Source organism: Aquila chrysaetos, chromosome 4 (assembly GCF_900496995.4).
Source record: "Aquila chrysaetos chrysaetos chromosome 4, bAquChr1.4, whole genome shotgun sequence".
Classification (NCBI taxonomy): domain Eukaryota; kingdom Metazoa; phylum Chordata; class Aves; order Accipitriformes; family Accipitridae; genus Aquila; species Aquila chrysaetos.
This window is the reverse complement of record NC_044007.1, coordinates 29,980,478-30,000,932: the sequence shown is the minus strand read 5'-3', so window position 1 is coordinate 30,000,932 and position 20,455 is coordinate 29,980,478. Positions and strand designations below refer to the sequence as shown.

Sequence of the window (20,455 nt, the reverse complement as noted above, 5' to 3'; positions counted from 1 at the left end):
TACTCCCATGTACTCGGCGCTGGGGCAGGCGGCAGCAGCCCCTTTCCCCTCACCAGGCCCTCCCGGCACCGGCCCCGGGTGGGCACCTTTCCCCGCGGCCCCCGCACGCCGGGAGAGCTGGCGAGCCATGCCGCGTCCCCCGCGCTGGGATCACCCTCTGCACCCCCCGCACAGCGGGATCCCCTCACGGCCCGTCCCCCGCGGCAGCTCCGAGGAGAATCGCCCGCCACCCGCAGGCCGGCGGGGGCTGGGGGCGGCGGGCCGGCGGCGCCTCACAGCGGGAGCGGCGGGGCAGCGCGGGCGGGGCGAGGCGAGGCGAGGCAGCGCGGCTCTCCCCGCCCCCGGCGGTCGGGGCTCTGCTGTCCCTCCCGGCCCGCCGGCGGCGGGGAAGGGCATGGAGTTGGCGGGAGTCTATAAAAAGCCGCCGTGAGACGAGGCCGCCGTCCTGCCGGAGCCGCCGGGAGGGGCTGAGGCGCGGCGCCGGGGCGCGGCAGCGACACCATGATCAACCCCAGCTACTACCCGTGGGGCTACGACGGCGACAACGGTGAGTGGGGCCGCGGGGCCGCCGCCCCCGCGGGCAGCGGCTCTGGGACCAAAGAAGGACCCCAGGCAAGGCGGGAGGCCCCGCTTTCTGGGCGTGCGGGAAGAGGGGCAGCAGGGGCTCCAGGCGGGCCTGGGTCTGTGTGGCGGCAGCGCGGCCGGCCGGTCGCCGCTCGCAGGTGCGGAGGAGGCGGAGGCCGTGGCAGAGGTCTGTCTCTAAGTCAAATGAAGTCAGTTTTCCTACTGTCAATATAATTTAAGATTTGTCATAGCTTTAAAATCCAGCTTTAGGCTGGCCCTGCTGCCGGAGGAGTAGTGCCGGTCTGCAGCGCAGGCACGGTTCCTCCTGCCCGCAGAGGTGGGAGAGCGGGGTGGCCTGTTGTTCTGAGCTCTCCTCTGCTGCAGGAGCAGCACGGCCTTGGTCAGGCTTTTTCCACATCAAGTTCTTGATAAAACCGTGACGGTAATTAAACCCATGTTTCAAATTCCTCTCTTCTTCAGGTACCAGTGGCCTTTTCTATCTCCAGATGGGTACATGGCGCCACATTTGAATGATTCGGGTATATCCCATCATACTTCTAGCCACTGCTGGACTTTTCTAGTTTCCTTCCTTGGTGTATTGTCAGTCTCCCAATAAGTAAAGTCCTGCAGTTGCCATGAGAGTTTAGGTTCAGTTGAAGGACTTGCAGTATCCAGTATTTCAGCTGGAGTAATCTAATTGCTTTTTATACAGTGAAACTCTTGACAGGGCATGACTAACAACCTAGACAATTAGTAACCTACTTAATAATACATTTAATTGATGTTCCGTAGCTAAGCAAAGCCAAGCTTGCATTTATTGTAACACGAGTATAATTCATACCTAGCTAGAAAAGGTTTTCATGATACTTCTGTTTTTTTCTAGGACCTGATCAGTGGCACAAAAACTACCCGATTGCCAAAGGACGCCATCAGTCACCTATTGAAATCAATAACAAAGAAGTGCATTACGATCGCTCCCTATTACCATGGTTTGCTAGTTATGATCCTTGTGCAGCTAAGACCATCCTCAATAATGGGAAGACCTGCAGAGTTGTATTTGACGATTCCTTTGATAGATCAGGTTAGTTTTGTTTTAATCTCAAGCTGTCGTTATATATCAGTGATTATTTCTCAAGTTTTTTGGAAGACAGAGTGTGCTCTGAATTCTCATGGCTGTCAGAAGGTCTCTGTGCACTGCCTGCATGTGACATACAGGTTTCCATGACTTCACTGCCCTGCACAACTGGTGGGAAGGGCCTGGGACTACTTTTAAAGTCCATGGGTAAAATCCTAGGGAATGGAGAGAGCTGCAAAGAAGCTCAGTGCAGGATGATTTAACGTGTAAGGTAGATTTCTGAGCTTGCAAAAGCCATGGCAGTTGTGTTGCTTTCCAGGAGCAAGGAGTCTAGGCTTTATCTATGAGGACTGAATTCCACTCAAGCTATTTGTGATGCCCAGCAGAACATCTTTAACTGTCTATATGGCTGAAGTTACAATATTTGAAAGCTGTACCCATGTAATTTCTGATAAATGAAGTAAGGAACCAGATGTTGCCACAAAGTCACGGTATTTAATCAGTTAAAACTCCCTTTGGCATTCATGAGATTTTGTCTTAATGAGGATTATAAAGCTGAGAAATTCCAGTGTTTCAGCTTTAATGTCTGAAGTCTTGAATCCATTCATAGTTATGACAACGTACAATGTGCTACATATATAATGCATAGCTTTTAAGAGTTGGTGGGTTATATATTTTGAAGAGATGTGTCCGTTCAGTTTAACAGGTGCTAGAAATACTTAGTTTATGTTGACAGAAGGACTGACATTTCATGTTAATACTGTTGGCTATATTTAAAAGGAAAAAACAATGCTGAAAGAAGTATGAAATTGCATTAGTACTGCGATTAAAAAGGAAGAATCAAATGGATACCTCACTCTTTATTCTTGTGTCAAGGTCAACAGAATTGTGTTATTATTTATAGTACATGGGATGGTAAGAAAAGGAAAAAGAAATGTCAATTTCAGTAAAATACTGAAAAGTCTGTCTTCCACAGTGTACAGACTTATTTCTTAACTGCATTAAAAGTTCCAGTTTCTATTACAATATAACTAGGATTGACAGCTATAATTACTAGGAGGAATTTTACTAATAGGTTGATTGATCTTAATTATCCATGGGTATGGATTTTTAATGAATGACTTGGGTTTCATGAAAACTGAGGATCAAAATGTATGTAAGCTGGACTAGTTAATACATTATCAAAACTCACAAATGACTATGCAGTCAAGAGTTTGATTACTTCTCTAGCAAAGTGGGAATCTTTAATGTTATTTGAATAAAAATATTACTAATGATAGATAACACAATACATCAGTAAAGAAATGTAGCTGTGGCATATGAGAAGACCTCCATGACCATTACTTACCATTTTTTACCATCTCTTGTATTTGTTGGAACAGCATCAACAATATCAATGGTTACATCTTCTGCATAAATGGCAAAATAATTACTGTTACAATTACTCAGATTTTGCGTGCCAGTGAGTATCCAGGCACAGCAATCTACAGCATGGATGCAACACTGTGGCCACAAAGAGCAGAAAGTTTTGGAATGTTGTGAATTTTTTTTCGGATGAACTGCTCAGTAACTGTTGTGTTCTGATCTTAGAAATAAAAAGTGACTCACTGGAAAAAAAGTAGGTGTATTTCTGAACTCTTTGAAGGCAAGAAACATTCAGTGTTTATTGTTATGTCTCCTTTGTTATACCATTGACTGCAGAGTCTGTGGGTGGTGTTCCTTCTCTAATATAGTGCTAATTGCAGGACAAATTCCACTGTGCATACTCCTACTGACTTGAGCATGTTTTAAGTTTTTTAGGATAGGTACAATGACTTATTTTTTGTGTAAATGAACGCCCACCTGCATAATACATACATAAGTAAGAGCATTAATATAGGAATGAAGTTTTTATTCCTTTGGAACAAAGGCAGACTATCTATCTATCTATCTATCTGTCTATCACTCTATCTAAATTATTTCTGAGTTAAGCAGAAAATTAAGGGCTTCCTTTATTTTCCTGACTTTTTCAGTTAGAGCGGTCATACCCATCTCTGTAGTTCTATCTGGATTTTCATTAGTGGTAGATAAAATAGGTTTCTGAATAAATTGCAAAGGTGAGTGTTAAAATGAATTACTTTGGATGTCACCAAGTTTTACTTCCATTGTGTCTGCTGTGCCAGGAATAGTTTGAATATTCACCATTGGGACAGTTTCTTAAACTCAAATGATTAGAGAGAAGCTTCCAGGGAAAGTGCCATCCAATGTAATTCACATACTATGTTGAAAAAGACCTTATTACTGTTGTCTTTGGAGTTAGTCTAGTGGAAGGAATTGGAGAATTTATCTCCAGCTATTTATAAGGCCTGGTTGACTTTAAGAATCTGCTATACAGTTGAAGGCTTTGATGACAGATATTTGCTTTAGGAGCTGCGTCATGCCTCTGCTGCCTGTCCATACAAGTTAATGGGTTGTTGTGGACTCAGTTGCCTGTCTTACCATACCTATGTGGAAGAAGGACCTTAAGCACTGTAAAATCATTGCAGGTGGAGGCTGGAGTCTCAAAATCTGGGAAAGATCTGGGAGCTGAAATTGAAACCTCCTAGGTATCTGTGCCCAATAAAACCCATACCAGAACTTGGGTACTTTGGCAGCCTACCACTGCTGTGGTTTTTGACCTGAATGGCAACTCGGATACTCTTTTAGATCCAGCAGTGACTCTTGTTTTGAATCAACTGGGAGCTGAAATCAAAACCTCCTAGGCATTTGTGCCCAATAAAATCCATACCAGAACTTGAGTACTTTGGCAGCCTACCACTGCTGCGGTTTTTGGCCTGAATGGCAACTCAGATACTCTTTTAGATCCAGCAGTGACTCTTGTTTTGAATCAGAGTTGCAATCTTATTTCTACCAGCAGAGTCCATTTGTTTGCTTTTAAAATTCAAAAAATATTCATGCCAGAGAAGTGTCCTGAGAGCACCTAACTGGTGGGACCGTTGTCATGATGCTGTGTGATATATATAGGTTGCAACTTCCTTACAATTAATGACTCTCTGGCTTTCTTTGTAATACCTTGGTTAGATGGTTAGATCAAGGTGTTCAGTCATTTAATAAAGATACATAAGTCTTGTACTGGAACTTGGACACAGCAGCTAGGGAGAGATACACTAAGGCTATGTCAAATGGATGCCTTCTTTCATCTTCTCACTTTGTTGTTTTTGTTAACTCCTTGGCACTTTCTATGGAAGTTCATCAGCCAAACAGATTCCTACTTCTCCTTTTACTGACTTTCTGATGGATGACGTTTAAGGGCTTGGAGTAGCTCAGTGCAGGCACACTTTCTTATAAGGTTACCTTGATGCTGTTTGCAGAATCTTTCAATTTCTTATCAAAGGAATGTGTGCCTTTGGAAGTGGATGATGCAAAAAAAATTGAAAGAGATGGTTACTGTGAGTGGTGAGAGCTTGTTACTTATTGGTCTCTTTTTAGCATGACTAGTGCTTGTGGACAGCATTTCCTGGAGTACCACTTTGTAAGAAATTTCATTTATCTTTGCAAACGAGATTTTGAGTACCAACTTAAGGCAAATAAATGTTTAGTTGTTGAATGGTTCTAAAACATTGAGGACAAAACCCAGTAACTTTAATTAAAGCTGAGGGAAGTCTGTCCATAGACACTCAAGTTTTAGCTGATTCCTGCAGAAAGTTACTTAACATTTTGTGTACTGAATTTACACCGGAAAAAGCCAGTAGCTGTTACAAGAATAGCACAGCTAAATCCTAGTGCTTGTCTAGCTGTGGTACATACCGCTCGATGGCTATACCGCATACCGCAAAAGGCAGCAAAGTTAAATTCTTCCTTCAGTGTTTAACACATCTATCATTTGTAGTGTCTGCATGAAGGTACTGAGCGTTAATATGAGCACTGCAGAGCCTGGGTACAGGGAGTTTTAAGAGTTGAGTTTCTGTTAACTTTGAACTTCCGTTGTTAGAGGTAAAAATGCTTGAACAGTTAAGGGCCTGCTGAGGCTGCAGTTATGCAGTGGACTGTCAGTTTTCTGCCCCTGGAGATGGGGATTTCAGCCCTACCACAAAGGTGATTTGGGAGCTCACTGATGAACAGGCTGTGATCAAGAGGCACAAAACTGGAAAAGGTGTGTTGCAGTGTAGGTGAGGGTCGGTGGCACGGTGACAGACTTCTGTCAGACACTTCTCTTTCCCGCTCTGTCCCTGTAAGAGTACAAAGTTCAAATACAAACAAAAGTAATTCTTCTGCATAGCTATTCAGTGCTTGCTTGAAGAAAATTTCAGTGAGAACTGAAATTTCAGTTCCAAAAGCTTTTAGGAAACGTATTTTATCCCTGCAGTTAGCCAGACTGTTTCAGTACAGAGATCGTCTTTTGAGCAGAGGCTTTTTTATAACATCTAAAATGTGGCACTGACATTAAAAAGCTGTGGTTGTTATATTGCACTGTTAGATTCTGTTATAAAGCAGCATAACAAAGGTAATGTGTCTTTTTCAATTGTCATACAGTCATACCTTACTAATGTTTACCAGTTCATTTTACGGATTTAGCAGGATGTGAGGATCATAAATCTTGTAAGAAAAGTGATCTCTTCTCATGTTTATAAACACAGCTCACCTCACGAGTCTGCCTGGTGCTCCTTGCGTTTTTCTACCCGACTTTCATGGTATGCTTTCACAGCAAACAGGGAAGGCATTTGTGTAGGCATAACTTTGCCAATTTTACCTTTGTGAGGATAGATGACGATTGACCTTGGCGCAGATTAACAACCAGACCCCTACCCTATAAAAAGAGTCAGTCACTGAGCAATGGGATGAGAGTTTGCAACAGTAAGGCACCAAAAAGGAGTGAATACTTTTCTCCCTTGTCTTCCTGGGCTGGTTTGTATATTCTTGCAGCTGGGCCGTGTTACTTTAATGACAGCAAGTTTGAGGGAGTTGTATTTTGCTAAGTCTGCTGTGGCCATCCTGTTACTTCCAGTACAGCAGAAACAGGAACAGAAATGCCACATTTTCAATATTCAGAAGTAAGTCCAGCCATTCAGCTAGCCATATGAAAAGGATTACACAGTATTTCAGAGGACTAAGAGAAAAGCTGGCCGCCTGTATGTCAGGGAGTGAGCCCGCAGGCTCCTTTTTTAAAGCTCTTGCTTTTTATTTCATGCAGTGTCTTAGGTAGAAGCTCAGAGTGATTCATGGGGCCTTCTAGAAAAGCAACCTTTTATAAGTGTTTTGTGGTAGGAAAACAGCTATTGCAGCCTTAAAACTGTGAGTCTCAGATATTTAAGGTGAACATTTCCTGTGTAATAATTCTTAGAATAATTCCCTGCAACATATAAATATGTAAATATATAAAAATAAAGCTATATTTTAACACCACTGAAAAACAATTTAAAGATACCATAGTTTCTTTTATAAACTTTTACCTCATATTCTTTTTTTATCTGTTATATGGGTTTGTATTTATTTGTGTTAGTATTTTCTGAGAACAAAAACCCAAGATGATAATGATACCTTTAGAATTTATGTTCCAAGCCACATGTTTAAAAAAATAAAGGTTTTTGTGGTTTTTGTTTTGTTTTGTTTTTTTACTAACTTTGAGCTATGCAGACATAGTTTGGGATTTCTTATGTTTTAGATATTGGAGAACTTCATTCTTGTAACTGTTTTGTTTACCTTTTTTAAAGCATGGGGAAATTTCATTTACTGACATAGGGAAATTTAGTTTACTTAGATTGTTATTTCATGTATTTCTATATTTTATACTACATACTTGCAATTAAAGAAAGCACCTTTTTGTCCTTCAGGAGATGTTGGTTTATAGGCATCTTAGTCTTTGCATCGTTGTGTCTGCTTAAAGTGTTCTAAGCAAAAGCTACTGTCTATTTATAGATGAGTGAAGCAGGAATGTGTTGGCACGAGGTGATGTAGAGCTTTACCTAATGCCCAATTGAAAATGTTTGCTGATGGCCCATCAGTGGAAATAATGACACGTTTTTACCTTAAACTGGATTATTTGGTCTTACAGATCTATTTTAATGGAGAATTGATGGCCTTGTCAGCTACTCCTGTTACCATATCTGCATCGACCACAGTACTGAATGTCTGTGGGAACAAGGAAGAAGAATTTGTTGAGAATACAGCTTGCTCCTAATGTTCAGTAAAGAATACTCTTAGTACTTTATTTCTTGAGATGATCATGGATTTAATTCCTTTTCTTTTCAGATTTAAGGGTATTTTTCCCTAGCATATAAAACCTGTTCTTAAGAACTGCGGAATGGTTTATAGGAATGCTATAACTTCTATCTCCAATTAAAGTGAATGAGAACTGAATAATAATTAGTATTTTGGTGAATGTGAAGAAGTTTTCCCCTTTTTATTGTGAGATCCTTTCAAATGTACCACCTTCATTTGGTATATAATGTAAAAGTGTTAAGATTATTTAGAATACAGGGTATTGTTCATCACAGGACGTTTCTTTAGGAAAACAGCTTGCATTCTCAGTGATTGCGTTTATGGCTCATTTGCTGTTTTCTTTCTCTTCTTCCACAGCTGGAGAAGCAGCATCAGTAATTTCATAGCTTTTTAAACAAATAAGTCATAGCCTGCAGTAAAAGACACAGTCTGTAGTGTTTTGTGGGAATTTGTTTATCATCTAGCACTTCAGTAGTTGATCTTAATCACGGCTATTTTTGTGTGCTTTGATATAGGTAGATATCAGATGGAATTCAGGGGCAGATTAAGACATCTAAATTTAGGTGTCTTCTGTGGGCTTTTAAAAGTAGGTGGGTTATGTCTCTAAACTCCCATTCTAGTCAACAGAGATGGAGTCACACTTAATCAATGCAGTCCAGAGAGCAATTCAGGCCACCATCTATTGAGTGTCTACCTTAAGGCAAGCAGAATTACTCTAGAGGCTTGACTGTTCTGGTCAGGGGCTTACTTCAGTTACTCAAACACAGGCATCTCATGCCATTTTTGATAACCTAATGTAACCTTGCCTCCAGATACTGCTTTAGAAAAGTACAGTTCTTCTATAGATCTTGTGTCACATCTTCCGGTCCTGTCCAGGTGTCTTTGGAATATCCCAGAAGGTACTAGATGCACATCTATGCAGCTGAATTAAAACAATGATCTGTATTGACTATAATGGAAGCCTAGACACAAATAATTTTCATCTGCCTTTAAATGCTTGTAGCTGAAGATGGTTGCCTGAAATGCTCCTAAAATCAGTGCAGATTTCCCAGATGTATTCAGTACTCTCAAAACATAGAGCATCTGTACAGTAAATATGTAAATATGTATGTAAATATTTTAAATATTTATATTTATTTTAAAAGAACTGGAAGATACTTGAGTCTAATGCTGTTGCAGATTATCAATTGCAGTGCTGAGAGGTGGGCCACTTCCAGGAGTCTACAGGCTGCGTCAGCTTCACTTTCATTGGGGTTCATCTGATGACCATGGCTCTGAGCATGTTGTGAATGGAGTGAGATATGCAGGAGAGGTAAGAGTCACCACTTTTCATTTTAAAATAGGGTGTAAAATAACATTTGTCATTATCCTTCAAGTGGGACAAAATTTGTCATTTGTCTGCTTTTCAAGGAGTTCTTTCTGTTTATTTATCTGTGACATTTTATTCTTACTCCCAGCGATTCTTATAAATGTGAATCAGGTTGAAGTAATTCTCACAGCATAAGAAAAGAAAAATACTATGTGAAAGAAAAGTTTCCATGTTCTCAAACCAGCGTGGCTAGAAACATAGGACAGCAAGACTGAATTACTGAGAAGCAATGCAAACTTACTAAAACAGTATTCTGGAAGTGTGACAGAAAGTGGGAAGTGACAGAAAGAAGGAAGGATGTGTTACCTTGATTTTCTACCACTTTAGGATTGTAAGGGAAGATGAGAACTGTAGACTAATATACAGAGCTTACATTCATATGGATTCTTTGCTAGAATTGCTGTAATTTGAAAGCCAAATGGAAATGAATCACATGCCAGTAGGTGACTTCTGAACTGCATGTCCCACCTGCTTACTTAAGCATATTTTCTGTGTTCTTCAGCTTTAAGATGAGATTTCTGCCCCCCCCCCCTTTTTTTTTTACTGGAAAGCCTAATCCTCATTCTTTGTTCTCCCAAACTCTCATGTATATGAAGAACTCTAAATTCAGCCTCTGATGGCTTGCTATTCAATAATGGATATTTTTTTACATGTTTTTCTTTGTTTCAGCTACATTTGTTACACTGGAATCCCAAATACAGTAATTACCTTGATGCTGTGAGAAGAACTGATGGAATAGCTGTTTTGGCCATATTTTTGCAAGTAAGTAGAAGCATGCAACCCTTCTTTGTACTGCTACTAGAGAGTTTTCTATTCTTACATGGTTAAAAAAGATAAAACCCTCTGAATGTATTTTCTAGGGATCGTACCACATTGAAGGGCTTGACTTTCAGTAATGCATGCTTTTCAAGTTACAGAGCATGAGTCACGTTATTTCAAATGGTATCCAATACTACACACACTTGTCCCAGCAGCTATTGTGTCACTATGTGGCTGGTGGAAGCTGTAAATCCAGATGTATTTGCCCCTGCTTTGGGGACACGATGTCAGTAGTGGCCCTCTCTACAATAGCAGTCAGCTGTCTTCTATGCTAATCATGGACTGATTTCAAGGACAGATACCGCTCCTAGGCTTTTCATGAACTTTCTCCCAGGCAAAACTAACTCACAGACAATACATGCAACTCATCCTTTCTTAAAATCCTTTTGAGGGCATGCAGTCTTAGCCTGAAATAGTGGTCTTTCTCTCTCTTGTTTGATTAACATTCACTAGAGATAGAAAGATGGACATCTGTGTTGAGATCAACAATTGCAAACAGTAGATCTGACCATGACATCTGGCTTTTAAACTAGAATGAAACTTTTTCCAAATACTGTACTTGAGTCTGAAGAGTTGTTTATCTTTGTTAGGCTAAAATTCAGTGTCAACAGGAATAGCTGTATTGTGAAATTACCTGTGATGCCGAGGTTCTGTACTAATATAATTTCCTCATTTGGGTCATAATATCTGTTGGGGTACAGACAGAGGGTACAGACAGAAGGCATAGCTTACGAAGCTGGTAGGGTGATAGGTTGGGTTAATGCATTGTAATTTTATAGTTGATATGTTTAGATGCACATATAAAAGAAATAGGAGAAAGAAGAAAACTGACCAAGCAGAACTCTTTGGTTTGCTCATGCTTTCTTCTTCACAGGTAGGGAAAACTCCTAAACCGGAGATGAAGAGGATTCTCGAAGAAATAAATGCTATCAAAACAAAGGTAACAATGTTGGGCTTTTCATTATAGGACAATTGCTGCAAATTCTCAGGACAAAAAGAAAAATCAAGAGGCATGACTTTCTAGTTTTCAAATTCTGCTCTGCAACATTACCAGAATATACCTGTGAATAAAACCATGGGTAGCTTTTCCTTAACAAGAAAACTCCTTTCTTCCATTTACATATGACCCTTCTTTGGCTTTAGTGGGCCTTGTAATTTTGTGAAAATGAGAATCATCTTGCCAAACTTTACTCACCTACAAACTAGGTACGGAGTCTTATTCCCTCAGTGGTCAGTGACAAAAGAAAGGCACCTTTGGAAATTGGTCCATTCTGTCTTGAAACAGGCTGCCTAATGGACCTCTGTAAATGCCACTGACAAGAAATCTGTGTCTCAGATATTGTGTGATAGGAATCTCGCATTTCATAGGCTGTCTTGTTTGCTATTAGCACAGATATTATAAATCTAGAATACCTGTCTCACTTTAATTATATGGTGACCTAATCCAATATTCAATAGATAGACAGAATTTCCATGAGAAAGAAGGCCAGAAGGAAGAGAAGTGAAGCACATTGGTACTGGATGCCGCTTCACATGAGTTAGCTCAGGTACAAGAAGTAGCATCATGGAGTTGTATGTTGTGTCATGCTTCTCTGGGCCCATCTGTGAGGGTCATTCAGTTCACTTATCTTTACACTGTATCATGATGTCTTGTGTAGATGTGTGCTTAGTTTCCTTCGTTCATACCTTTGAAGTATCTGTCACTCTCTGTTGCTTAAAATACCAGAGCTGCATCTTTACCTAATCTTGACTAGAGCTGTTGAAGTGTTTTCTGTTTGGTTTTGTTGTGTTTGTGGTTTTTTTTAAGGGGAAAGAAGCTCCTTTCCCAAACTTCGATCCTTCAGTTCTTTTCCCTAAATCTCATGACTACTGGACATACCATGGGTCTTTCACTACTCCACCTTGTGAAGAGTGCATCACCTGGATTGTTCTTAGAGAGCCTATCATAGTCAGCTCAGATCAGGTAAACTTCAAATAGATTATATTTTACCCACTTCTTTTTAGTTACATGCCATAACCTGATCTTATTCTTTTGACAAGGAAAATGCTCATTGGATTCTGTGAGAAACTGCATGATTAAAAGGAGAGTGAAGAACTGAATGGCTTAGAAACTACCTTGGGACTCCATAGGGAGCCTGTAAAAATCTTCAAAGGACTGCAGTCTACAACCTAATATGTGCAATCAACTATTAGACACATAACTTTACCTGTCTCTGTATGACTCCTACATTAACTAATTGAGAAGAGATGATGATCTTCTCTACTTGGAACAGCTCATTGTTTCCTAGCCCACGTCAGACATCACGGTGGTTCAAATCCACAGACATGAGAGAGCTTAATAAATCAGTAAAATCATAAAACAGTGTAGACAGTAAGAGTTTATAGCAGTTTGGAGTGTGACTAACAGCAAGCAGTAATTACTATACATGAGAGTTCTTGCTTCTATGGGCAAGGCACCTCTTGTGACATCAGCTAAAGAAAAGAGTAGTTCTCTTTCTGTTTCCCAGTCCCTGTGTTCCCACGATATTAGCTCTTGCTAGTAGGAAAGGATGGAGCTGGATGTGGCTCATACCTTTTATTTTACATAGAGCTCAAAACACTGCATTACACCAAGAGCCAATGTAGGAAAACTCAAGCCATTAACTTGTATTTTCCTGCAACCATTTAAATCAGAACATTGTCATATTTAGCTAAAGCTTATGTTAGATTTGCACCAACAACTTTGATTATGCAGGATTTTTTCAACCATTTATATTGTGTCAAGCTTCCTCAGGTAAAGTGTTCATTGCTTATGATGAATGTTTGAGGGTAATCACTGGACAAATGATGAAATAAAGCTGCTGTGAAAAAGTGACCATCTGCAATGAAAAGCAGTGGACAGTCAGGTACCGTAACTACATTGCACACTGAATGAAGCAGGAGTCCAGTTTTCTCACTTAATGCAGCTGAGCCTTTCCAACTTTTTGAGCATTCTACTTTGCAAATGTGTCTCTTATGCTTCTTTCAAAAACATCTTTTAACAGAATACAAATTTAATGGGATTGGTGATTCTGTCTGCCCCATATTCTAGATTGTGTCACGTAACCAAGAAAATTACAGAAGTGTTGTATCAGGTGCTTGATACCCATGTTTCTGGAAGGTGTACCAACTAAATTTTCACAAACAGTAGCAACATCAGATAACTATAAATTCTTGCTAATTGAAAGCATTCTCTGCTGACTTACCATGAAGAAGTATTTCTTGTTAATCCTCATTCCCCATCAGTCCCATTTAGAGAAATTTGAATGCCCTCTTTCATCATGTCAGCCTATGATTCTCATACCACACAAGTCAGTTTTCTTATCTGAGATTATTCCTCTACTCAGCAGACTATAATGATACGATATCACAAATTTCAAGACTCCAGAATAATTAGAACATGAACATTAATCAAGTGACTGACATACTATGTAGATATTATATGTAGACACATAACTTTTCATTTTAGGTTCTCAAGGTGATAAGGTGTTTCATTGCATTGATTGATGTGCAGGTATCACAAAAAAAAAAATCTTATTTTCTAGTACTTTGTATTTATGTGGCTCTTTATATTTTAAAAAACAGAACTCAGGTATGATGGGAACCTTAGCTGGCAAGAGATGAAATATGGTAATGTATTCATATAACTTACAGCTTAATTTTCACAGCTTATTGAACTGATCTGCCTCCTGTTTCATTGCCCATCTGAAAATTAAAACTGTGGGCTATTTTGAAGCTTGTATTTGTGTGAAAAATACAAATATGGTCTGACTGGTTTCCACAAAATAAATCTGCTTAGAGGTTTATATTACAGAAGATCAGCTACAGATTTTGTTGGGAAAAGTGTAGTCATTACTGAGCATCTCTGGTTTAAAATGTGTTTTTAGAGGAATAACTAATCACATCATTGATCCAGCTTCATGAAAAGACTTCTTAATCACTACTGTATTTGGGTCATGGCCTTTTTTTCAGCTTATCTAAAGTTAGTGAGTTTGGGGAAAAATACAGACAGTCCTCTAACTGGCCCTACTGTAGAAAAAATGGAGCATTTAAGGTAAAAAGGAAATTACTACATATAGATGGGACATTGGCTCTTATCCTGAGATAACCGCTTTTCAGGAAGAATTGACAGTGTATGCGAGGTACTGTATACAAACACAATAGAAAGACTTTCCTCACTCCAGAGTGCCTGCAGTCTAAATAATCTATTCATAAAAGAGGATTGTGTTACCAATTATTTCTAATCCTAGAAAGTGTACTACTGTGGCAGCCTCATTAATAGTAATTATTTTAAGTGCGTGTGCATTTACAGTGGATCGCTTGCATGCTTTTGCAGCCAGATGGTAATAGTATATTAGCCACAAGGATAAGTGCAGTCGCTGCGAATCAGTACTCTGCCAGAAAAATCAATTCACCAGAAGTCCCTGAGATGTAGAGTGGGTGGCCTAGCTGCTCAGATTACTTTTAATGAAAGGATAGGAGTTTAACTGTGGAATAACTCTGTCCAACTGCAGACTAATTTTTTCACCTTTATGTAGCTATAGCCTGAATATATGCCATTTTTTTCTGAGTAGGGCAGATCTTCCACAAATAATAGTAAAAACCAGCAATCTCTTCTCCAATAGTACTTTATCAGTATTGACAAAACTGATTAACTACTTTCATCTTCTACTGTTCCCATAAAAATTATTCTTCATCTGAAATCTGAAATTTAATTTCACATGAAGAATCCAGCTGATGCATATTGTACTGGTTATAAATGTAACCTCATCATTGTTCAGGCAAACTGAGATATCTGGATTTTGTGAGCCGTGTAGAGCTGTGAAGAGCAATGCTGAGATGCCTGAGCTAGCTCAGTCCATAAACTGGAATTAATATAGTCACAGTGAACCCAGCTTTTACAGCCCAGAGAGAAATCCTCCTTCTATTGGACTTGACCTCTGTACTGTAAAAGGTAGATATGTCAGTGTATTGAAGCTAGTTGCGAACAAAGTTGATCATGCCATGCATGAAGCTACATTTTCAAGTGTAGATGTGGGAAAATGTATGCATTCTTTTCATGGTAAGCCATTCAAACAGAGAAGTGTCAAGTGTCTGAATCACAGCTGATACGCTTTCTGTTTAATGTTGTGCATGGCAGTGACAACAAATGAACAAAATGTATCTGTAAGTGGGTATTATGTGTTGCATCCTTGGAAAACCAGAAAGCGGTAGAGGAAGAGCATTATACAGTTTTGAAGAGTATGGGCAGAACACTTCTTACGGCATCCCTCAAAAAAACCATACCTTGGTTAAAAAAAAAATGGCCAAGAAGAGTCAAGCTGCAGACCCTGTTTACAAACCATTTGAAACCTTGACCACGTCATTATCCAGATTTACATTCCTGTTATTAATAACGGACTTTTTTGTGTCACTGCAGCAGAATATATCCTCTGCTACAGACCCACCACAGAAATGAACAATTAGTTTATAAATTAGCCTGGACAACTTGCAATTCCAGAGGCTTCTTAACAATCAGACGCTAAGGCAGGGTTAGAGTAGGAGAGGTTTATTAGAGTAGGAGAGGTTTATTAGGGCATGGGCTGTTCTAATCGCATTTTCTGAGGACTTCCCACAGTTTCTGTGGCTGTACGCAGTTCTGCAGACAGCATGTAAGTGATTGTACTTTTCACAATCCTGTTGAGATAGGACCCATTTTTTTCTGTTTTGACCATATCTAAGAATATTACTACTGGGAAAAGAACATGAGTACAGTTTTTGTGGTGATGCGGTGAAGGACATCTTCACAACTTTGAAGGAGACTTTTTCTCCCCAGCTTCTGGGGCTGGGCCAGCCTCCTTGGCTTAATTGTTGGGCTGTGGATTTGATCCCAAGGGATTTCCATCAGGACACTTCAATTTTTGTTCTCTTGCAGATGGCGAAGCTCCGCAGCCTATCCAAGAATGCTGAGAATGAACCTGATCTCCCCCTGGTTGATAACTGGCGTCCGACTCAGCCTCGATACTTCAGGATGGTGAGCGCATCATTCCTCTAGGACCTGGCTCAGGTTGGGTGTCCCTGAGTGAGGCAACCTCTAGAACTAAGAGATGGTTTGGTTTTGTGTCCTCTGTTGCATTTAGACAGAACTCCAGCTGTAGGGCCGGAGGCTGAAACTTTGAGTCATGAAATGTGAATTTTACTTCCAGAGGATAACATTTACGTAGGCAAATCCTGTCATAAAAATGGAAGTAGAGAATCTGTTTGGCTCTTCATAACTGCTTTAACATTAGGTTTTGTTAATAGTACAAAGGAAGAAAGAAGATGCTACTAATAACTACAAAACCATTTCCTGTTGCACACAAGTCCCTTGATGCTTGCCTTATTCCATGCTAAAGAGGTTGCAGTTAAGAGAAGTAATTGTTTTCAGCATAAAACCATATTTTTCAGTAGTTGTTTTCAGCTTTATCCATATCCTGCTCTGAGCTGCACCAGTTAATGCACAAGGCATTCTTGGAAATAAATGAGAGCACTCATTTGGTATTTGATACTCACATAAAATATGAAAGGATAGAAAATTGCTTCATAACCATTGATAAAGATCTAAGCTTTTAACTTCTTAAAACAACGGACAGGTGAAACAGAGGTCTGATCTGAAAATTGTATTCACCAAGTAATACGTAGTTAAAACTATGGAATGGGAGAAGAGCTGTTTCTGTTTGTGTCACAACTGGTTGTCCATATTAAAAGACTAATTTGCATTTTAATGTTATAGCAATCAAAGTGACATGGATTTTGAGAACTTGGTCTTCGTATCCTGAATATATCTTTTCTCCATGTATGCAAGTGGCTTTTCTGTGTAAAAAGAGTGTTAAGATAGCAGGAGTTCTTAAATCTTTTTAGTGTTTTTTTGAGGCAGATTCTCACTTCATGTACAAATATAATTGATCCTGCTGTCAATGAGATTTGTGCATAAATATCTGAAACCACTGTTTGACTTGCCTGATCAAAGTGCAGTTGACCAGGGAGCTCTTGTCTCTTGTTCTGCCATAAAGAACAATGAAACAAGATTGTAAGCCTATACTTGAAGTAACAGTATTTCTTCATTAAAAAATCCAACAATAATAAATACATTTACTTAAGAATTTTTGTTCTGTATGTTTTTTTCCAATTTTAGAAACATGTAAAAATATAATTTTAAAGAAAGAATTGTCAATGTCCTCTGTAATACACCTGCATGGAAATTGATGATAGATGGTATCTTTTTCAGGTGTTTGTTTGAACTACAAGAGTACTGATAATATTTCATGTGACTGCAAGCAAGGAAATAGCATCTTAAATATGCTACATCATTGAGACATCCACATCTATTCTTTTAGTGAGATCACCCTATTCTGACAATGGCTTTCTTGTAATGTCATATGAATCAACTCCTTCGCAAGTTGATTGCACAGTGAAGAAGTTCAGTCTGTCTCTCAACCCACCAATCTGAATGGTAATTTACATTGAGCTCTGGAAATATAAAGCAGCTGCTGCTCTGGCAGTGGCTGGCCTCTTATCTGTCGTGTTCTAGGGCAGGAGGATGTTGCCGAGCTTGGTGATGAGATGGGTTATGCTCCCTCTCTCCAGGTTCCCCACTGCTGAAGTTTCTGGACCGTGTCCTCACTTTGCTTTCTTCCTTCAAAGAGGTAGTGTTTTGGCTGGGAAATTTCATTTAGTCATTGTTAGTATTTCCCGACTGTTGTGGTTTAACCCCAGCCAGAAACTAAGCACCATGCAGCTGCTCGCTCACGTCCCCCCCCGTCCAGTGGGATGGGGGAGAGAATCGGAAGGAAAAAGGTAAAACTCATGGGTTGAGATAAGAACGGTTTAATAGAACAGAAAGGAAGAAACTAATAATGATAATAATAACAATAACAAAATGACAATAATAATAAAAGGATTGGAATATACAAAATAAGTGATGCACAATGCACTTGCTCACCACTCGCTGACCGATGCCCAGTTACTTCCTGAGCAGTGATCCCCTGCCGCCCCAGGCCAACTCCCCCCAGTTTATATACCAGGCATGACTTCACATGGTATGGAATACCCAGTCTGCCACGTTGGGTCAGCTGTCCTGGCTGTGTCCCCTCCCAACTTCTTGTGCCCCTCCAGCCTTCTTGCTGGCTGGGCGGGAGAAGCTGAAAAATCCTTGACTTAGTCTAAGCACTACTTAGCAACCACTGAAAACATCAGCGCGTTATCAACATTCTTTTCATACTGAATCCAAGGCATAACACTATACTAGCTACTAGAAAGAAAATTAACTCTATCCCAGCTGAAACCAGGACACTAACTATTTCCCAAATGGATTGCATTGTGCTATTTGTGTTTGCACTTTTCATTTCTAGACCCATGTGAAATGATTCAGATGAGTTAACATCTGTTTACGTTGCATGCACATATTGCAGACTTCAACGCAGATTGTCTTACATGTACATACTTCTACTTACTCAAGTGGATTACTTACACCAATAAAGCCTATGCAGGTCCCTATGTTTGAAAACATACATTTTTTTAAAAATACTTGATTAAATGTAATTTCTTCCCAGCTGGGTCGTTCCAGGACAGTTCAAAGCATAGCTTTGAACTGCCAGTACCCAGCACAGTGTTAGCTGTAGGGATAAGAATATGCTGCTGGATTGTGCTTTATACTTCAGAGGAAGTTTTAATCCATAAATATTTCTTTTTCTCATAAAATTCTAAGTAAATATCCAAAACAACATCAGGAAGTATTCTGTATCTGGTGAGTCATGTTATTCTGAACAGGAATGCAAATCACAGAACATCACTGACCATGCAGGACAGGGTTCCAATAGAATACCCAATGCTTCCTGCCTTCAGGTGAAAATGGCAGTTTCCTGATGCATGAAAATATGAGAAAACAATACTATAAACACCTTTCTACTTTCTGCTTGTTTTTCTCCAGTCAATTCTGTAGTATTTATCTGTGTGCTTATATGTTGCTGCGTTAGAAAAAGGAATTTTGAAGCAAAAATTATTTTTCTAAAATGCATAATTTGCTGTGAATTATGATATAAATTACTTTATAATGTGCTTTATTAAACTAAGTTGCATAACTTAGAGCTTAGAGCAGGCTTCATCTTTCTTGGATTTATGCTATTGCAAATCTGGAGCATGTAATCACAGGGTTTTTTTAATTATATGGTGGTTTCCCAGTCACATTTTGCAAAGGAGCTGTCTGGGTTCTGTAAATGAAGCTGGGGTAAGCCTCATCCTCTAGAGCCATGTTTATTAACTTTTGAAGTCGAAGCAATCTGTCTAAAGGAAGTGTCATTTGACTTTTTCATGGAGTTGGTTTCATTATATCTGTATTTATAATTAGTAAAAGGTAGACTAAATTAGGCTCAAGACTGTGTTGACTCGGTTACAGATAGGAGGAGGTGTGTGAATCTGGGTTGTGGTGGTTGCTTTACAGCCCCCCTTCCAATGTTTAAGGGACTGTCTGAAGTAATGACGACAGATCGAGAAAACAATGGTTCAGCAGGCATCGAAGAAAAATGGGAAGTGTAGGAGTAGAAGGAAAACAAAAAGCCAAAGAAGGGGGGTGCAGGGGCACTGTAAATTGAGCTGTAAGCTGGAAGGATGGGGAGATTAGGGAAAGTTTTGAAGGCAGCAAGGGAGGAAATGTGGGGTGCTGTGAGTCAGCATTTAGAATGTGTTCATGTCTGATGCAATTTTCTTTACTCTCTGGCTGTGGTCATTGTTATTTTACAGAGGTTCCCCCTTGCTCTTAGCTTGCAGCTTTCTGTAAGTACAAGAAAAATTAATCACTGGTGTGACTGAATTCAGGTCATCACAGGTCACTGTAGTAATAACATCCCACACATCTCACTTCTACGTGCACATTTCCACCCTGTGGTGTAGTTCTATGCACTGTGAGAGCCGGGAGCCCTGGGTTCAAAAGTATCTGGTAAAAAGGGAAGACATCAAATTTTCATGTCGGTGGGGTAGAATACAATGAGTTACTACTATATTTGACTTTACATACCATGTATGCCTGACTCTACTTGGTGATATCAGTGCTAATGAGGAGCAGTCCCCCTGAAACAGAAATGCAGACATGAGACATGCAGCCCCATTGCACAGCTCCTTGACAGCCTCTTCTCCAAGTTACTTTTCTTCTGCTGCGAATGTCAAAAATAATTCGACTCGGCCTAGCTCTGTGGTGCTGTGAGTCTTCCTGAAACTTGAAACATTTTAAAGGGATGGCTGTACCTGCGTCCACATCACTGGCAGTCTTGAACATGCGTAAGAAGGTACATGTGGAATGAAATCACAGCTGCTGTAGCACCAGAGACACGATTATGCTCATCACACAATGAAGATGAATTACTGTCAATTTTAGGTAGGATCTGCATGTCTAAACTTGG

The 20,455-nt window shown here is 39.9% G+C and overlaps 1 protein-coding gene across 2 annotated transcripts; it reads left to right on the top strand.

Moving 5' to 3' along the window:
* The first annotated feature begins 296 nt into the window (after positions 1–296).
* LOC115340095 (carbonic anhydrase 3-like) lies at positions 297–17,161 on the top strand. Of its 2 annotated transcripts, XM_030010988.2 has the most exons (7): positions 297–547; positions 1,448–1,645; positions 9,031–9,149; positions 9,876–9,968; positions 10,900–10,965; positions 11,833–11,988; positions 15,958–17,161. In XM_030010988.2, the coding sequence occupies exons 1-7, from the start codon at positions 502–504 to the stop codon at positions 16,075–16,077; spliced, it is 798 nt and encodes a 265-aa protein (XP_029866848.1). In that variant the 5' UTR covers positions 297–501; the 3' UTR covers positions 16,078–17,161. The 2 variants fall into 2 exon arrangements, with proteins under 2 accessions (XP_029866848.1, XP_029866849.1); XM_030010989.2 differs by lacking the exon at positions 11,833–11,988.
* The last annotated feature ends 3,294 nt before the right edge of the window (positions 17,162–20,455 follow it).

Coding starts and splice junctions, on each gene's coding strand:
- LOC115340095 (XM_030010988.2), top strand. CDS start 502: ATGATCAACCCCAGCTACTACCCGTGGGGCTACGACGGCGACAACG. Junction 548..1,447: donor GGGCTACGACGGCGACAACG/GTGAGTGGGGCC, acceptor GTTTTTTTCTAG/GACCTGATCAGTGGCACAAA. Junction 1,646..9,030: donor CGATTCCTTTGATAGATCAG/GTTAGTTTTGTT, acceptor TATCAATTGCAG/TGCTGAGAGGTGGGCCACTT.